Source organism: Phymastichus coffea, unplaced genomic scaffold (genome assembly GCF_024137745.1).
Source record: "Phymastichus coffea isolate CEN01 unplaced genomic scaffold, Cenicafe_Pcof_1.1 PCOF00047, whole genome shotgun sequence".
NCBI lineage: Eukaryota > Metazoa > Arthropoda > Insecta > Hymenoptera > Eulophidae > Phymastichus > Phymastichus coffea.
In genome coordinates this window covers 1,188,841-1,208,177 of record NW_026706858.1, presented here as the reverse complement: position 1 = coordinate 1,208,177, position 19,337 = coordinate 1,188,841, and the positions used below count along the sequence as shown (strand labels likewise).

At 39.3% G+C, this 19,337-nt stretch overlaps 2 protein-coding genes across 7 annotated transcripts; one reads left to right on the top strand and one right to left on the bottom strand.

The window, feature by feature from the left end:
* Positions 1-65: 65 nt before the first annotated feature.
* Positions 66-2,946, bottom strand: LOC131665023 (zinc finger protein 423-like). The gene is made up of 2 exons (XM_058936611.1): positions 2,772-2,946; positions 66-2,627 (listed from the first exon to the last, which is right to left on the bottom strand). The coding sequence occupies exon 2, from the start codon at positions 2,514-2,516 to the stop codon at positions 828-830; it is 1,689 nt and encodes a 562-aa protein (XP_058792594.1). The 5' UTR covers positions 2,517-2,627; positions 2,772-2,946; the 3' UTR covers positions 66-827.
* Positions 2,947-4,302: 1,356 nt separating this feature from the next.
* Positions 4,303-19,169, top strand: LOC131665142 (Y+L amino acid transporter 2). Of its 6 annotated transcripts, XM_058936806.1 has the most exons (13): positions 4,303-4,479; positions 4,549-5,664; positions 8,804-9,050; positions 9,394-9,643; positions 13,166-13,291; positions 13,628-13,784; positions 13,869-13,992; positions 14,249-14,449; positions 14,669-14,743; positions 14,813-14,972; positions 15,038-15,130; positions 15,266-15,321; positions 15,877-19,169. In XM_058936806.1, the coding sequence occupies exons 3-13, from the start codon at positions 8,805-8,807 to the stop codon at positions 15,877-15,879; spliced, it is 1,491 nt and encodes a 496-aa protein (XP_058792789.1). In that variant the 5' UTR covers positions 4,303-4,479; positions 4,549-5,664; position 8,804; the 3' UTR covers positions 15,880-19,169. The 6 variants fall into 6 exon arrangements, with proteins under 6 accessions (XP_058792789.1, XP_058792788.1, XP_058792784.1 ...); XM_058936805.1 differs by lacking the exon at positions 15,266-15,321; XM_058936801.1 differs by lacking the exon at positions 15,877-19,169 and having other exon boundaries at positions 15,266-15,866.
* The last annotated feature ends 168 nt before the right edge of the window (positions 19,170-19,337 follow it).

Genomic DNA, 19,337 nt, shown 5'->3' with positions numbered 1-19,337 from the left:
ATAGTGACTATTTTTTATTTTTTACAAGACACTTCCATTAAGTGGGAAAAATGAACACATTTTACAAGATAAGATATATTTATTTATTTTTTCATTGGCAATTCAAAAAGAAAAAGTTGTGGGCTATGCAAGTAGACATAAATATAAATGTAATGCAAGTGCAAATTCAACTACGAAAAACAAAACCATATTTTTCCAGGCAACTAACATGCCTGCATAATAAGGGTGTGCATTACAGAAAGAGCTGTTCTGTCATTCATTTTCCAAACATCCAATGGAAAATTTATGATAAAAGAACTTTATAAGTAATATATTTATACATAATATGGTACGAACAATTTTATCAAGTTTCTTGATCTTGCATATTTATATCAAATATGTACATATGCTTTGTTCATTTGGTTTGAGTACAATTATACGTTTGTACTCTGTCATCGCCCAATTGGGTTCTATACATTCACTTTTCAAAACCATGTGATTTATTTTCTATGAAAGAAGTAAAATAAATAACTTTTGAATGTCGAAATGATTTTATCTATTGCCTAATCGATGTTACTGATTTACTGTTTACACATTTATATAAACATTTATATAGGAACTTCAGCGTTGTAAAAACAATATTAACATGCTTTTTCAACGCCAATAATTCACATGTTTCAAAAGCTCTTTTTTACAGTCTTAAACATGCACAGATCCCATTACTGCAGTTGCATTTATTAAAGCAAAGAATGAAATTTTATTGTCTTTGCTTTAATATAGCTACACAAACTAGTAAGAAATAAAATGAAAAATAAAACAAACTAAAAATTTAACAAAACATCAAAATTCTAAGTCTCTTTTGAAACAGCTGACTGTTCGGTAATTGAATATCTATTCCAACACAGTGCAACTGGTTGACATTGATTGTCACCTTCAATATTTTCTGAATCGACTGATTTTTCATCTGTCCGCTCAACAGTTTGAACTTCTAAAACTTCTTCACATGCTCTTTCAAAGTCAACTCCACATTTTAAGTCTTCTTTACTCAAAGTAGTAATTATATCATAAGAAGCTCCATCTTTCACTTCAGGTAAAGTAATTCTTGCAAGCTCATTATCATTGTCACCAATGTTTCTGCTTGTGTCTTGAATTTTATGGTCATCGTTAATATGCAGTACTAAACAAGACATTGTATGATATATTTTTCCACAAATTTCACATTGGAAAGATGATCCATCCTCAGATTCTAAGCAATGGGCATAGTCTTTATGGGGATTGTAGACTTTTTTATGTAATTCCATATGTTTATCAAGATCTACTGATAAAATAAACTCGTAAGTGCATATTTGACAGTACACATAATGTTTTTCATAGCGACAGTGCGATCTTAGTCTATGTACGCTATCAAGAATTTTAGGGCAAACCGGACATTTTAAACATACATGATTTTGTAAAGCTTCATCATTGTCAAAAAGAGCTCCACAGTTATTGCACTGAGAGGTTTTTGAAGAGTTACAGAAATGCTTAAACCAATGCTTCTGAAGTTGGTGACACAGATCAAAACCCAGCTTACAATAAACACAGACATACCTACCCCATCTGTCCCTTTTTGCAGTAAATGTCATTTGCATCTCAGAAAACTCCCAATGTTTTTTAAAGCTATTTTTGCGTGTTAGATTCATATTACAAACTTCGCATTGGTCTTGATGCAAATTCAAATGATTGAATATTTGATTAGGGTCTTCATTGTTATACTTGCAAAATTTGCAGATGAGTTGTTCTTCTTCTTTTCGTAAGTGAATTGACACATGTTTTTCAAATGATGAGACTTTAAAAAACATTGCTGTACACGATGGACATTTAACATAAGGTTTACCAGATTCTGTGTACAGTAATTGGAGAGCAGAAAACTTTTTAATCCAACAACTAATATCCTTCTGCTCTTTACCATCCATTGATGAAAAATCACTGAAGTTTATTGTCATTAATTGACCATCAAATTCTTTAGAATTATCCTTAATCTCTATAAGGTTTGTAGGCTCTGGTGCTGTAGTGGTTTCAATGGTAGTTGTAGCCTCAGGTTCAAGTTTATGCAAAAATATCACCTTCTTTTGTAACTTTGTGTTCTTGTTTTTGTCATCTTCAGCCACTATCTCCTCAGTATGCAGTAATTCGTCACTGGTGATCCCTTGGGCTTCTGGCTCCAACAGAGTTATAATAACAAACTTATTGCTATTCGACACACCATCCATGCAGGAAATAGAGGCCATCGAGTGACAATCCTGCTCGCTAACAGTAGCTTGCTCGAAAGTAACTTCAGCTGTAGCTAGCTGATTTTCATGTTCTTCAGGTTTGTACTGGACTGGCATGAGCTCATGAATCTGCAACTCTTCCTTCATCGAGGTTTCCTTTTCCTCAACCTCCTTTTCTACGGCGAGCATTGCTTTCTTCTGACTTTTTGCTCTTTTCTTGATGGTCTTCTGACGTTTAGCTCCAGGTGCATGTCTCCTTCCCTCGGACTCGGTAAGAGTCAACATTATTGAATAATAGGCAAAAAGCGCCCGTCAAATGCGACGACGAGGAGTGAATAGCGCGCTTCAACTTCCCCGTCGACTGTTCGTACGAACAACACTGTCACGCCTATGGCTCTGAAAACGCATACAAACAGGAGTTAGTTGAATACTCGAAGGTGAATAAAGTGACATGCAAGCGCCATGTATATATCACATATACTGTGCGCGCTCCGAATCACGCTGAGCATTAGAAAGGCGTGCATTGCAATAATTATTTACCCGTCATTCGCCGCCTCCTCTTCTTGTTTGCCAGCTGCTTACTAATCGTGAAATGCAAAGCTGTCGCGATCAGAACAATTGTCGGTGCTCATGCACACACTGATAACACTACGGGAATTGATATGGACGCCGCAATAACAAAAGTGTAGTATGTGCGGTTGGGTTCTGCTCTCTCGCTCGCTCTCGAGGCTCGAGCGCAGGCTCGGCCTTTTTTTCAAAGCGCGGCGAGTGCGATAGATATTATATGTGCTCATATAGCCAGTACGCTGCTGCGCAATGATGGTCGTGCGCGCAGTGCTGCGGGAAACTGACTTGCCGGCTGAGGAAATTCGTCCGAGAGCGATTCGAATCGATACTGCGGCCGGGCGAAATCGTTTAGTCGATATTTTGGATTGCGATGACGGTTATTTGCGCATTTCCAAACGTGCTAGTCGGTTCGGGGACTTATTTTCTGTTAATAAATACTGATGCCTGACCGTTATTGGTTGTTACTACTGGTCAAGTTGAATCAATGATTATCTTGGTATGTACTTCATTAATAAGCGACAGCTGAGGTTTGGATCACAGATCGGATATTTTGCACTTATCAATTGCAAAGTTATGTATAAGTCAATGAATAAATAAAATTCCCAAAGTTATATTAATGATTTTCATAAATTTCATCCTCTATTCATCAAGTAGAAGATACTTTTTACGTATTACAATATTATTTACATGTTAGGCATATGTCATTCACTTTTCAAAACCCTTCATCTCACTGCAATGAAAATTCACTTTAAATGGTCGTAGTCTCATTTTAACGTCTTGCTAAATTTCAATTCCATTCATTGTATCGCGAGCAAATGCAGTGCCGTTGATCAAGAGAACAAAATCACACCGAACAAACGTCGGTTAAAGACGAGCAATTATGCAAGTACGCGAGAAAAGTTTTTAGATACTCGCGTCTCTGCCTGTCAGACGAGCGCCACTATGTAAAATTGGTCGTAATCATCGTTGATTTTCGGCAATACCAGATAAGCTCACGTTCCGCGTCGTAGCTGGGCAGAGACGAAGGAAAGACAAGTACCCCCATGAACGCTTGCAACGGATGCTTTCGTCAGCGAACATCGATCGTTCCCGAATCATCATCGACTTTTTCAGGATCGCCAAATCGCTGGTGAATCGACAAACCGAGGCTGGCGTCGGTCGTCGATGCGATCTATCGCACAGCAGCCTCGGCTGACCGTTCTTATTCCGCGACTACTTGCCTACCTCGAACGGCGTACACGTTTTATTGGTCGCGCGGCGATCGCGACGATCGATCGACCCATCTGCAAAGGAGCAGCCAGAGGTAAATAACTCTGTTCCGCGAGAACACGCGCGGGCACACCTCTGCTCTAGATCGTGCGCGGTGGTGCGGCTGCTGCCGCGTCAAGGCCAGCAAGGACGTGGCTCGTGACGTCGAATAATCGCTTTGCTACGGCTATTGATCGCTTGACGTCACTAGGCAGAGGGGCCGCGCGCGCAACTGCACTCGTCCGCGGCCCTTGCTTCGCAGCTGGCCTGTACCTTTGATCTCTCTCGCGCTCTTGGCGGTTCGCCACGGACAAACTGGACTCCCGTCCGATGTTCTTTTCTGACGTTCCCAGGCGAGCTGTGAAAGTCGTTCGTTGCGCGTTCGCAACTCACAGAATCCAGCCAAAAAGTACACCTGATCGTCGCATAACAAGTAATGTTAGCTTTTTATTGCATCGAATAGAGAATTAGCAGCTTCTTGCATTATTTTCTCTTGTTCAAGCTGAATAAAAATGCGCTTGACCGTGCGATTATCTCTTGGAATCTGTGATCGAAAACACATCCAAACTCACTGTCGACTTACGCTTAGCAAGCGTACGTTCGTCAACTGCCATGGGATTTTCAAAGGAAACAGTCGAGGCAAAGTTTTCGTGCACCTGGCGAGGACCTAAGCGGTTCTCGTAATTCAATCTGACGTAGCGTTCGCCTTGCGAGTCTTTTCATGGTCGCTCCCTTTGTGCGGCCCTCTACTTGGTTTTCTCGGCGGCACGCACACACACGAGAATACACAGCAGGTGTGCTGGTACCCTTGTGCGAGCTCGCTAGATCAAGATAAGCAACTCTCCGGTGCAGTTGCAAGTGTTGTGCAAGGAACGCGCGATCGCTTTGAAATGTGTGTTGTGCGCAATAAAATGTTGTGACAGTTGCGATCAGCGCAACGAACAAAAATTCGTATCGAAACGTCATACCGCAGCGATGAGTGCTCTCTTGGATTCTGCGATTGTCAAGCAACGATTGAATCTTGGCAAACGATGCACGAGAAGTCTTTTTCTCGCGGAATGTTTGCCAGCACTAGGTGATTTCGATAAAATGTATCTGCTCTGAGAAAAGGAAAATCAGATTCGGAGGAGGAACGGGTTAATTAACAGAGGTTATATAGTTTCAACAGTGGGTGGCTCCGAGCTGTGCACCCCCATGAAGCATATGTCAGTGCTGTCGGATCGGAGTGTTCGTGGAGCAACAATGTCGGACTTACCTCGGGTAGTGGGTTCAGCCGAGTGAACAGACGAGAGCGCATCGATCGCAAGCGCAGAGGGAGAGAAAAAGAGCGATGGTTGAGAGAGAGAGAGAGGGGAGCCATAGTCGTGTGGAAGAGGCGCACAGCAAGAGCACACACCGCTCATTCAGACTATAGCGAGCGCGCCAAGCGCACGTACAAAGCTGCTCGCACGCCACGCCGTCCGCCTTTTTCATTTGTCCACTGCCGCCGGTTAGAATGTACGCGCTCTGCGCCGGACCGTAGGAGTGCGTGTGTTCGTTTGATCCAGCGATCGTGCAGTCGTTGCTGCTATTGCTGCTGCTGCTGTTTATTGACCACAAGCGTCCAGACGAATCAGAGGTACGCCGCTTTCCCTTTTCCCTGGGCAACTTCATGGGGGTAGTCGCCGCGCTCCTCTCGGTGCTGCTCCGTTTTGCTCCGGTTTCACTTATTCGACGAGGTCAGGCTGCTTCGGCGTGCACACGCACGAGCTCGGCAAATTGCTGTCGTTTGCCGCTGACTGCAACGCGCACCCGACCCGGAAACTAGTTGGCGTGTTGGCGATTTGCATAAATCTCGGTGTTCCGTCAGATTGAGCTGCGGTCGACGACAGGGAATTCGGGCCAGCGCGTGAAATCAGGACTCGATTGAGCCTCGTACTAGTCGATATCCGCGATCGATGCTTCGGAGCGTGCGAACGTGGGGTTGCGAAAATGTTCGCGGAGCCACGTGGTGCAGTTGCGGCGGCTATTGATTTCTGCAGCGGGTGTGCGCTGCACGAGCGCCGCCACGGGGGGCGATACGAATCGCAAGCAAAGTAGCCGGAACACGAGGGCCCGTCTTTGTCGCCGGCTAACGAGGCACGTTCTTCGCTCCTCAGCCTTTTCCTCTCGCTCACTCGAGCGGAGACTTTAAACGGAGTTCATCAAGGAGATCTTGACAAGTCCCCGGCGAGAGATGCCATCTGAAGTTTCTCACTTTGGAGGAAAAAAAGAGCAACAAGTAGCTTTGTTATAAAGATTCGTCGTATCGTCGTTACATGCGCGTTGCCTAAATTGCCTTTCTCTCTCTCTCTCTCTCTCTCTCTCTCTCTCTCTCTCTCTCTCTCTCTCTTTCTCTGAGTGGAGTATCTTTATCACGTGCCGCAAGAACAAACATTTCGGAAGCGAGAATGTCCACATGATGAAGGCACAATTTTGCTAGGCGCGACATTTTTTACCGCATACGTTGACTCGCGCTACTTGATGAGGCAACCTTTACCTGTTGTTTGACGATAGCAACCCTCGACGAGAACCACTCGCGCACCCTTGGCAGAGAGACAACGCATAAACACACGACTTATCGTAGTCTTTGGCCGTTTGTGCATCGGCGCTTCGGCAAACCAATCGATATGATACAACGACTGTTAGCCTGCCCATTCAGGGAACGAGAAGGGCGAAGCCCTTTAGACGCATGCAAGGTGAGCAAGCAATAGTTATAGCTTACCATCTATTGTGGAAAATTAGCGACTAATTTTCTGCGTGGGTGTCGCTCTCGTGACGATTGACTTCCGGCTTTGCACAAGTGAATTGCCCGTTTGCAAAGTTTCTTTTCCATCCGCTTAAAGTACTATCGATTAGCAAACTTCTCTTTCCGAATAATCAAGGATTTTTCAAGGAACTGCGTTTTCAATTAAAAGATATTAGGCATTTTAATCGCGAACATTACGACAAATGTTTAATCAATAAAATTTTACGTGCTCCCTCGAACATTCCGTACAATGTGTAAGCATCATCGTATTTTACAACGAAGTTACAACTTCGATCTGCGTCGCCGAGGAAACAAGCTTATAATTGTTCTCTCGGCGACGTGAACTCGACAACTAAAGCTCCAATTGTAAACTGATTTGATTTGAATTATACTGCGATCGAGTTGCGTAACTCATCTTTGCAACATTTTTGTTTTGTTTCGTCGTCAATGCGGAAAACTTGGTTTTACAAGAAAATCAGCACAGAGCGATATACTATATTACAGTTCCATAAGTTGCACTACGGACCCTCGAAGCAGTACGAATGCGGGACAGGAAATCTGAGAACGTACACTACCCTTGGCAAGGTACTGTATCGGCCTTTGATATTTCTAACAGATGAAAGAATATCTTGCAGTTTGATAGTCCCAAAATTAAAAGTGTATTCACAGGGTCGAATAATTAAGTATTTAAATTAATGCAGTCTTTTAAAATCATTTCGATGGCTCTGTTCAATGAAAGGTGCAGCAAAATCTTTAATGGATTTTTAAATTCTATGTTTTCGGTTATATGTAATAATAAAATTATCGAACTTAGTCGTGATGGAATGCGTTTCATTTGCTTATCTACATTAGCTGATAATGACTAAAGATATCGCTACAGCTGCACTTAAGAATATAAATCATCGTAGTCTCATGTCATTTTCTGGTTCTCCGATTTAATTTTCTAGCGATTAGTCTCCGACGAAATGTTGTCTTCTCGGTGACGAAGACAGTCTCGCTCGGCTCTCCTTTTTTGTTGTCTCGCACGAAGCAGCGGAATCCCGAAGAAAAAAAAAACTCGCAGAAAGAGAGAGTAGCGTATATATCCGAGATGAACGCATCTACGTTAGCGGTTATTTTTTCCTTTTACGATCTATAGACAATGGCACGCGCACGAGGAGAAATCCAGCGATCCTCACCTTGTGAATTCGTGTCTTCTGAATGCAATTTATCTTGTCTTCGATCGGAAGCTCATAAATAATGCGAATAATCGATGCGTATCCTTTAATTACTCGTAAAAGTACGAAGAAAGAGTGAGGAATAGAGGCTGCATTACGCGACGATTTCTCGAGGGATCGCGCGCAATAAATCCTGAGGTCTTGAGCCAAGATAAAGACGCACTCGGTCTTCTGCTTCTCGTTGCTTGCGATATTTTCTGCCATATGCGGTGGGCTCAATGAGAAACCGAGGTTGATTTCGCTTACGCGCACGGGTTGAAAAATCTCGATTGATGCAACAGCGCGCAAGAGAAAAATATCACGGGACTTTAGCGAGATGAGGGAGAAAGAAGTGGGTCGATCAGTTGCTGTCGTACCTTTTAGATTAACGAGTGGTAAAGCGCAGTATGTGTGTATGTGTGTGTGTGTGTACGTACCATTTGGCACGAAGGTTAACATTGCATTATTCAATGGAAGAGGAAATCAAGGGGATGCAGTAGATCCTCGTGGGTGGATAAAACATAGTGCGAGAATTTATAGTTGTCTGCGCGCTAATTCCTAATTTCTTTCAATCGATCTGACAATTCTACCACATTTGTTAGAAAGTTTCATCCGTGAAATATATCGATTTAACGAACATAGCTAAGCTACGCCTACAATTTAATTCCAACGAAATGAATTAAACAATATGTATTTCTTGTGAAAGAATTGTACAATAAATTGTTGCTCAAGGCAGACAGTTGTCTACCGAATGCGTAAATTATACAACGAGCGCATTTGAACTGGATTTTCAGAATGTCCAAGTCCGGCAGCACGAAAGGCAGCATAAAGGATGGCGAAGCGCCAGACGCATTCGACCAGGTGGGCACAGGCGACGAGATTAAACTGGAGGCGAAAATGACCCTGTTGAATGGGGTCACCGTGATCGTCGGCTCGATCATTGGTTCCGGCATCTTCGTCAGCCCTACTGGTGTGCTCAAGTACACTGGAAGCGTCAACATGAGTTTGATCGTATGGACCATCTCCGGAATTTTTTCCATGGTGAGTTTCTTCCAATATGATAAATATATTTGACAACTGAATTTACATTGCACAGTTGATTTTTCAATCAAACGTTCTCGAGGTCTAATTTTTCTTTAATTTAAAAAAATAAAAATTCAACTGGTCCTTTTCAAAACAAGTGAATTACACCATCATCTCGTATTTCTTATTACATATCCAAGCAAAAACGCATAAGCCACTATTTCTACCGTCGCTTTGTCGTTATTTTGCAGACTCAACAAATTTCCACGAAAAAGGCTAAATTAAAAGCCTCAATCTCTACAATACTCTATGTATCACTCATCGATCATAGCAACTGGCTCATAGGCATTTACATTTGCAGGTGGGCGCCTACTGCTACGCCGAGTTGGGCTGCATGATTCGGAAATCCGGGGCAGACTACGCCTACATCATGGAAACCTTTGGCCCGTTCCTCGCGTTCGTTCGGCTCTGGATAGAATGCATGATCGTACGACCGTGCAGTCAAGCTATTGTAGCGCTCACATTCAGCAAATACGTGCTCAAGCCATTCTTCGAAGGATCCTGCACACCACCTGACGATGCTGCTAGGATGCTTGCTGTTTGCTGCATTTGTGAGTTTCAATAGGGTTTTTCTTCCGTTTGAGAAAGTGTCGGTTTTTCTTATAAAAACACACACATGCACAACTACTCAGATATTTGACGAAATTATGGCATTTTTGCGAGACATTGGCATTGAAAAAAAATATTTGTCAATTTGGGTACCATATCGGTGTGAGTTCCGTCGTAGTATTTAAACTCGAGAAAATTTTGCAGCAATAATATTGACACTTTGCATTCGATAACGACCTCTTTTCGTTAATAATAACTTTTGATCCGGCAATGAAGGTCAATAAATTCTTTTTGATCTGGTCTCAACGAGTATAATGAACGTCTAGCGCTTTCCGCTTCTCGGAAAACTTCTTTTTTTCTCGTCATCCTCCTTGTACCATACTTTTCGCAGCCTCAAGTAAAATTTATCTGCGCCTCGCAACACTTTTTATAGTTTGCATCATAAATCGCGCGTCGTCCCTCAAATAATTCCCGATGCGTCATGTGCGAACATGCAAATTTTTTTAAACATGCCTTATTACAGTTTGATGGCTATTCGAGCCTTGTTGCAATTAAAAGTCTAACTCTATATTCAAAGTAACTACCCTAGATTCTCAAACTGAAACTCATCCCGCGTTACGGCTTTGGAAGCAGTTACTCATCGATCCGTAAGCTTGTAAAGGTTCAAAGCGGTATTTCCTAGACGAAACTTAATTGATATAATACGATGGTCATCTGTGAAATACTTTTATAAATGAACAAAAACGCACTGTCGTCAGAACTTGCTTAGAACAGACATTTTTAATCACTCGAGAAGTCGTTTTGGTGCCAAAGAAGCATAAATTACAGTGAACTCTTCCTCAGTACAGTACTTGTTCAACGCCTACGTCGGACAACTAAGTTATCGACTTTACAGTTTTTCATTCATCGGAGAAAATACGCTACATTTTAGCTTAATTAAGGTCACTTTCTATTTCAGTAAACACTGATTTTATCTAATTTTCAGAATGATTCATTTTCGAAATTGCTTTTTCGTTAATATCCTAGTTTCAGATAAGCTGACACATTCTTTACCCAAGTGCTAGTTCATAATGTGAGTCTCCGAACATTTTTTTCCTAGTTAATATTATGAAAATCAACAAGTCAAACGATATATCTTTACAGAAAAAGTATCGGAAGTTCACACGACCACACAAATAGGAGTAGAAAGTAATCCTTTGTGGCTACACAATTTCCTTAGACCGATCGATCATCGGGAAGATAACAATTCTCCTAATCATTCGCAGCCACGTCAGATCGTCTTCTTTTATTCATCTTAGTCATTTTTATTTGCTTAGGTGGTTAGGGGGCTCACCGTGTTAATCGTTCAAAAATCTTTCTCAATCGGCCAGATTACAACTAGTATATCTTAGCCCGTAAGGCTGATGTTGCACGCGAGTTTTTACATCAATGGCTCTCCAGGGAAATATAATAGCAAGCAAAAACACGCACATGTCATTAGCAGTACAATTTCTGTTTACGCGGACGAATAAAAAAATTAGCGCGCGCGCGTGAATACAATGCTGAATACGGAAAAAAGTTGACTGACGCAACCTGAAGGTGAAATTTCGCTGCGGATACCTACAAACTAAACACGCTACCTTCGTATATTTTCTTGATCGGCACGTGATATATGCATCGTGCTTTCTTTGACTGTAATTTGCCCGCATTCTCGACATTTTACATTCGTGATGTTTCAAATACATGTAATACTTTGATCGTTATTCATTCGAATTTTTCAATTTTACTGGACTTAATCATTCATCATTGAAGCAAGGAAATACACATTTAAGCTATTATAAAATAATACTCGAACCTCCGATGAATTGATCTGAAATCGGCTGAGATAAAACTTTAATAAAAGCGTGAACGAAGTTGTAGTAAACATCAACTTGCACAGGTGATCCATTAAAGACGATTTGATTCTTTGAAACTCGAGAAGCTGTAGAAAATAAGAGGAATGTATCTGTCGGGAGCGGAGAGATTTTCTCTACGATGGCTACGAGAAAAAAAAGTGACAATTTCCTCTGGAATTACATTGTCTCCCCTAACAGAAAATTCTTCGACTTCCTCGGACGTTATGAGGAAATTCGACCCTCTTATGAAAGTGCTAACTACTTGAAGGTAAATCCCTCGCAGTCGCGTAATCAGCAATGAATTCCCAATAAGTAAAGTAGAAACAGATTTATGAGCTTTTTTCCATCAGTTACCCATTGATTACCGTGGGCCCGTTATTTAATTCATGCGTTCGAATTGAAGTCTTGGCTTAAATGGATATTCGTGACGCAATCGTCGGAAGAAAATAAAAGGAAAAAAAAGAGGAGAAAAGCTTTCAAAGTTCTTGCAATCGATTATGCCCAAGGCTTGCAGCATAATGACACATTCTCTTTCAGTCTCGTTTTCTTGGCGCAATATCGGTGCGTGTCGACGGGGAAATAACTTGAAAAATGTTAATTACGAGATCGAGAGACCACAAGACGTTGAAAAATCCGAGATACTCCGTTGTTTTATTTCACTCTCTCTTTTTTTAATACATTAGGTTTTTGAAAGACCTTTGCGAGTAAACTTGAATGCAGTTTGAATCAAAATGATATACTTTTACTCAAGTCAAGATCAACCTTAACTTATCACAACTGGTTCAGATCGTTTTGCTAAATTGAGATTATTGTCATTTTTATATTCAGAAAAACATTTCACCGATCCGAATCAATAAAAATGGCATGCAATGAAAGTATTTGTAAATATAATTAAAAATTCGCCTACATCTCGTCTTTAACTCCAAATTAGAGCCCCCGGACATGAACAAGAAAAAAAAGAATGAAAAAGTAATCACATGCGCATAAAAGTGCTGCCGCCGCCTCCATGTTTCATACACGTGCGCACGAACGAAGACTCCTAGTCGGCAGTTCTGTCTCTCTAATTGCGTCCAATTTCTAACAAAAATCAAGGTTGCCCGCGCGCTTATCTGCACAAAAGGAACTGCTGCCTATTCTCAATTGGCCGTTTGAGTGACCCATTGTCGAGGGCCACTAAGCACAATTTCTTCTCTCTCTCTCTCTCTCTCTCTCTCTCTCTTTCTCGCTGTCTCTCGCGTACCGTATAATATTGGCACCGATCATTACCTATCGTCTTCGTGGATTTTACCTCATTATTATGAATGTGCAATTTCGATGAATCAACGGTGCCCTACCGGTGCGCGTAGGCATTTTCGAGGATTCTCTCTGACGAAAAGAAGCATAAGATTCTAATATGCTTTTTAAACGTAATCACAAGTGAAAGAGTCCTTTTACTATATCATTTCATTCGCGGTGATGAAAAGTCGAACAACCAAGCTCAATTACGCAAGGTATCTACCCGAATAAGAAGTAGAGTGTAATGTGAACGTTCGAAACGACACTCGAAGTAAGCTGCCAAAATGAACTGGCCAGCCGTGTAATTTTAAAAACTCGATATCACCGAAAGCAGGAAAACTAATTTGATCAATGTTTTGATGCGATCGATTGCAGGTATCCTGGCTTTCGTCAACTGCTGGGATGTGAAGTGGGCAACGAGAGTACAGGACGTGTTCACCTATGCCAAGCTACTCGCTCTGTTCATAATCATCGGCACAGGAATCTACCAGCTGGCTATGGGTGAGTTGACGTGCTATGCCAGACATCTTGGGCAAAAGCTATGCGGCAAAAGTAGATCAGCCGCACGCGCGCGAGCAGTCTGTATTTCTGAGAGTGCCGGACGAGACAATTTGTCCAATCAGAAAGGTGGTTAAACATGCGTCGCAACAGCGTGCGAACCACACACAATATGCCGTTCACTCGCGTAAAGACGACTCTCGGCTTCCTCAATTGATTCATTCCGACACGAGTGCGCGACTTCTTCCTCGCACAATGCCCACCTCTACCTACATCTTCTCCCTCAATGGACAAACCTTTGCCTCGATCTTCATGCCAGTTTCAATCACTTGCTTTCAGGGCAGATGCAATTTTTCACGTTTGATCATTATGAGGCCCCGGCAAAAACTGCACCGGAAGTCACGGACATAGCGTTGAGTTTTTATTCGGGACTGTTTGCCTACAACGGCTGGAATTACTTGAACTTCATCGTCGAAGAACTGAAGGATCCAGTGAAGTAATAGTGACATCTAATTATTATTATGTCGCAAAAATTGTTTCGGTTTACGGTCGTTCAACAATAACGATTTACTCGCTATAGAAACCTGCCGAGAGCCATTTACATCTCATGCACATTGGTCACCATTGTCTACGTTTTCACCAACGTTGCTTTCTACACGACGTTGAGCCCCCAGGAAGTTTTAAGCAGCGAAGCCGTCGCAGTTGTAAGTAATTCACTTTTTTTTGGCCACATCGACAGCGAAAGTTGCTGGTGTTTTCTTAGACGTGCAGATGCGTTGGCTGGAAAATTACAGAGAGGGTCCATTGTTCTCGGCTCGTAACGCATTATCAGTTAGTTTTCGTAGTTTACTATTGAGGTTGCTGAATTGATGCATTTCCAAAGACAAGCCATTCATAAACTTCTTTGATTTCTTTGCTGTGTAAAGTTTCGCGAAATAATTTATTCCGTTACACCCGCAGACCTTCGCCAATCGGCTATTCGGTCCGCTGGCCTGGACGATACCAGTATTCGTGGCCTTGTCAACGTTCGGAGCCGTAAACGGTATCCTGCTAACTTCTTCAAGATTGTTCTACGCTGGCGCCTGCCAGGGACAGATGCCTGAGATCCTCACGATGATACAGACCTCGAGAATGACACCCACACCGGCTGTGATCTGCATGGTAAATTTTTAATGTTAGCCACGAATTTTGTTCTGGCGACGCCACTCCCACAGGACCATTATATCGCGCTACAGCGAGAGTTAAATGTTTTAATCAGGTTAGAGAGAATAATAATCGCGCGTTACGAGTAGAATTACGCGAGTGAGGCGTCTAGATTTTGTATTATCGGCTAGCGCGATGTTCTTTTTATCAAAATTAATATCCTGATAAATATTTCAGGCTCTTCTATCGATGATGTATCTGTGTTCTTCGGACATTGTGGCTCTTATTAACTACGTTGGATTTGCTTGCTGGGTAGGAAAAACTGCAGTATACTAATTGCGACATTGAAAATAATTGCAACGCAACTTGATCTTTTTACAGTTGAGCATTGGTGCCTCGGTACTTTGTGTGCCATGGCTGAGATGGGTACAGCCGAATTTACCAAGGCCCATCAAGGTTAATCTTGCCTTCCCCATTGTCTACATCCTCTGTACGCTGTTCGTCACTGTTGTACCTATGTACGCCAGTCCGGTAGAGACAGGTAGAGACCCGAATTTATAAATAATGGAAATGCAAATTACTGATACTTTATATACTTATTCGTAGGCTATGGATGTCTGATGATTCTGTCTTCGGTACCTGTCTATTTTGCCTTCATCGCTTGGAAAAACAAACCAAAATTCTTCCAGAAAGGTGTCGGTAAGCACATTATAATAATAAACATTTACAGAACAGCTCTCATGTCATCGAACGCGACAGCCGACCAGACAGAAACGACGTTTTTTACTAAATTTTTCTTTTTTGTTTCCTTTTCTAATTTTTTTATTTCTACAGGCGGTGTTACTATATTTTTGCAGAAGATGATGGTTGTCGTTGGGCCGAAAAATCAGGTTCAAAACACGCTTCAATTTTACTCCTCCATGTCAAGCATGTTAATTATACTTATTCTTTATCACACATTCTAATAGATACTAATTCATTTTCTCAAATTTAAACGATTTACTGCATGCAAGTGTTGAAGTATCCATATATATACACGGATGCTTTCGTGAGTCGTACAATTTTCAAAATAGATTACTTTTTAAAATGAAGATATTCCATTCATTTTTATTTTTATCATTATTAAATCTTTAGTTTAATCATGTCGTACCAGACAGCAGCATCACAACACAAACAAATGTTATATTTATGTAATTTAATCAATCAACAGTTTGAAAAAGAACTTAATATCAAATTAGCAAATTTTATAACAAAACGTGTATATTATGAATTCAGGATCGGTAGTATTGTGTAAATTTCTAGCTAATTATTAATTTTTATATAACTAAAATAATTATAATTTTTAATACTATGGTAACTTTGTCCTTCTAACTAATATTAATAGACTTAAAGATATTGATATTCATCTATGAGTAATACAACTGATTAGCTATATTTGATTTCAGTAAACTTTACCAAATTTTTGCAAAAGATCATTTTGGTCGTGGGCAAGCCAAAGCCTGCACAGCTTTAAACATCGGCCTAAGATATTATCGGCGTATGGCAACGTCATAATCAACATTTTGTTGCCAATGTTTTATGTGAAAGAATATAAATACTCGCCGGAACCTATAGCAAGTGAATTGAATGCATTGGAAATCAACAGCACATTACAAATGGACGACTCATAATAACAAGGAAACAAATAGAAACAATAGATTATTTTTTAAATCAAGTTTGACGGCTTTGTCGAGCAAACGAACTTCTACGTATATCTCATTAATAATTGTAAGGGTATTCGTTTATTCATCCGGTCTTAGCATTCAAACATTTTATTTTATTATGATATTACATCGAATGATGAAATATTTTTGCGAGGAATTGAAAGTTGCAACAATCATTCACTGAAATCAGCAATGTTATGCTAAGACTGGATTTTGTTGATCGATAAATCCAAGTAATAAGAAATGATTGCGCTACGAGATACATATTTGTCGTGGAAAATGACGTTGTTGACCTTGCGTCAAAGTCATTAATTTTTGAAAATGTTATCGGTCTAATATCCTAGAAGTAGAATTGTTTTCTACTACAAGTATGTGAAAGTGGCGTAATTCATATTTTTGGTGTTCCAATTGATCGTTCAATGATGTTGTTCTCTATGTGATTTTACGTCACTGAACCGAAGAATATAAATATACGAACCTACTAGTAACGAATAGAAGGAACTGAAAGACCGCGCTAGATCGTAATTTTTAACATACAATCATACAATTAAGTTTTGCATTTAGTTATTGCAAAGTCAAGAGGTTTGCTATTATTTGCTAATAGCTACATTTCAATTATACATAATTCACTATTCTACGCGTGTTAAGTATTTATTATAACGGTTATATTGAAACATCTAAAAAATCTTGGATACTCTGTTAACTTTATGAATTAAATCATTGTGGGCAAATACATTCAGTAATTTATGTAACTACACAACTAAGTTTATTAAAGTACTTTATCGACTACAGCATTCGGGAAAAATACGCGATAACGTGCTTTTTTAAGGTAAATGGTTGCTAGATTTAACAAAACTCTTGACTACTGCCATATTCTCTAATCGTAAAATAAAAGATGTTAATATTCATTATAATTCAGGAGGCTGAAATCTAATTGCATTTAGTTTTACTTAGATTTGTTTTATAATACACAAGTATATTTTTGAAACGCTGGATTGGCGCATAATTATATTACAATGATATTGTTGCTATCAAACAAAAATAGGAAATATTTTGAACGAGAGTCAGCTTGTGTATATATTTTAGGTATTTTGGAGACAGATAAGGTAATGACATTTGAAGACAGATAAGGACGTGTATTGATATGTATTTCGTTGCAACGATCTATCTTAATCGATTGCTTATGCTGTAAATGTTTCAACATACTTGTTTTTCTTGTAATATCTTTTTGATTACTGAACTGTTAATCACGATTATTTCAATCTGTATTTCTCATTATTTCTAAAAACAAGCGTTATGCTTTGTTTTCAGTTATAGAAAATCCTGTTTGATGAAATTTATACTCTGAATGACTATTATGACGCAAATTTCACAATAATTAAGTATTACTATATATTTCCGTTAAAATCATTAGTTAAATATTGAACAATTTTTCATTTAATTTTATAATTTGAGCTATAATTTATTTCAATTTATATATATGATACTGTAAACCGCACAATGTGTTATTCTTGGAATTTCTGCGTGAAGTTTTTGTTACGCATAATATTTTGTTAGTTCTTAATATGAAGTCACGTAAACTTTTGTTTTCACCGCATCTGTATACAGTTAACATGTAGCCAGCAGTAAATTGCAGAATGATAAAAATTGTGACATTCTTCACTATCGAAACCCGTCTATATACATTGCAAATATAATCGTAACTCGGAAAGTATCGGTGTAGATATGGACAATAGATCAAGAACATCGTTTGGAGGAACATATCTCACGGTGCTAGCGAATTTCTATCGGACCAAACACTACGCTAAACACACTCAAATGTCTGTAGAACAAAGCTTTTGTGCTGTAAAATCCTTATATGCATTAAAGGAAAATGCTAGATGGCGCATAAAAGCAATAGACTGAACAGTTAAAATTTCCGCTGTATTTATTTGCCAATAATTTTGGAGGCAATAATTGTCTGAATGTATTATGGACAAAGCTTGCAGTTAAAATATTTTACGATTTTACGAATAAATAAAACAAAATGGAAGGTTTCATTTTCAATGAACAGTTGAACACGAAGCAAGCCATTTTTGAAACTCAAAGACAATAAGGCTTTGACTGATTTTTCATATATAACTGTAAATGGTGTGCTCAATTGATGATTGCTAAGAATTGTAACCAATTTTTACGTTTCCGTTAGTATGAATTTAGGCGAATCACATTTTACTCGATTTCTGTGTCAAATCTTTTTTTCATTGTAAAATTATATATTTGCTCCCGAATATGTTAGGTGTGAAAGCATCTAGAGAATTGCTTTTATATAGAGTAAGAGAGCGACACAAAGCACATGTTTATCATATCAAAATTTCAAGAACTTATCAAAGAAACTGCTATAAAATTAAATAAACGTCGTTAAAAATTTAAAAATTTGAAATCGTATCACTTTGTGTGCATAATGTGTCGGATAATAAATTTTTCATATTTAAGTTACAATTCGTTCTAATGGTGAAAATATTAAAATGCTACTCGATTGAAATTATTTCATCTGATAGATTAATTCTGAGAATACAAATAAATTGCTGTACATACATAAAAATTGTCAAAGAAATCTGTAATACGTGCATAAATCATGACTACAGAAATATCTAATCAAGTATGCACAATTTAAAAAAAATAGATTGTGCGTGTACAAGATTTTGAGATTAACTCACGGAGATTACTGTAGTTTAGAAGCTGAGAACTTGAAAGAAAAATTGAATAAATGACCTGTGACAATATGTACATAATTGTAAACATCTAGCAAATTTATTGTTCTTCCAGTAATGGATACCAATTTTTACGTTCAGTACTTCATGAGAGAATGAAATGTATTTTTGACAGTATCGTTCAATAACAAGCTGAAGTATAATAATGTGATAGAAAAAAAATGTACGCAAAAAACCTCAAGAAATATATAGCATTTGCTTATCAACGAATTGAATTTCGAGTTCCTTGTTGATGAAATAAATAGAAAAGCATATTTTGAATGTTATATGTGTATGTGTTTATATTTTCATGTACAAATATATATAATCTACAAATATATTATGAAGTCTATATGAAAAGTTTTTAATTGAATACTCATACACATTGCATTTCATGCAGCTTCATTTATTTCACATGCTCTTCCATATCGATTTTTTACCGTCATTCGAGTTTCAGTGTTGATCGAGTTTCAA

Excerpts from the sequence above, each read along its gene's own strand:
- LOC131665023 (XM_058936611.1), bottom strand. The coding sequence starts at position 2,516 with ATGTTGACTCTTACCGAGTCCGAGGGAAGGAGACATGCACCTGGAGCT.
- LOC131665142 (XM_058936802.1), top strand. The coding sequence starts at position 8,805 with ATGTCCAAGTCCGGCAGCACGAAAGGCAGCATAAAGGATGGCGAAGCG. Across the intron at positions 9,051-9,393 it reads TCTCCGGAATTTTTTCCATG|GTGGGCGCCTACTGCTACGC; the intron begins GTGAGTTTCTTC and ends TTACATTTGCAG. Across the intron at positions 14,450-14,668 it reads CACCGGCTGTGATCTGCATG|GCTCTTCTATCGATGATGTA; the intron begins GTAAATTTTTAA and ends TAAATATTTCAG.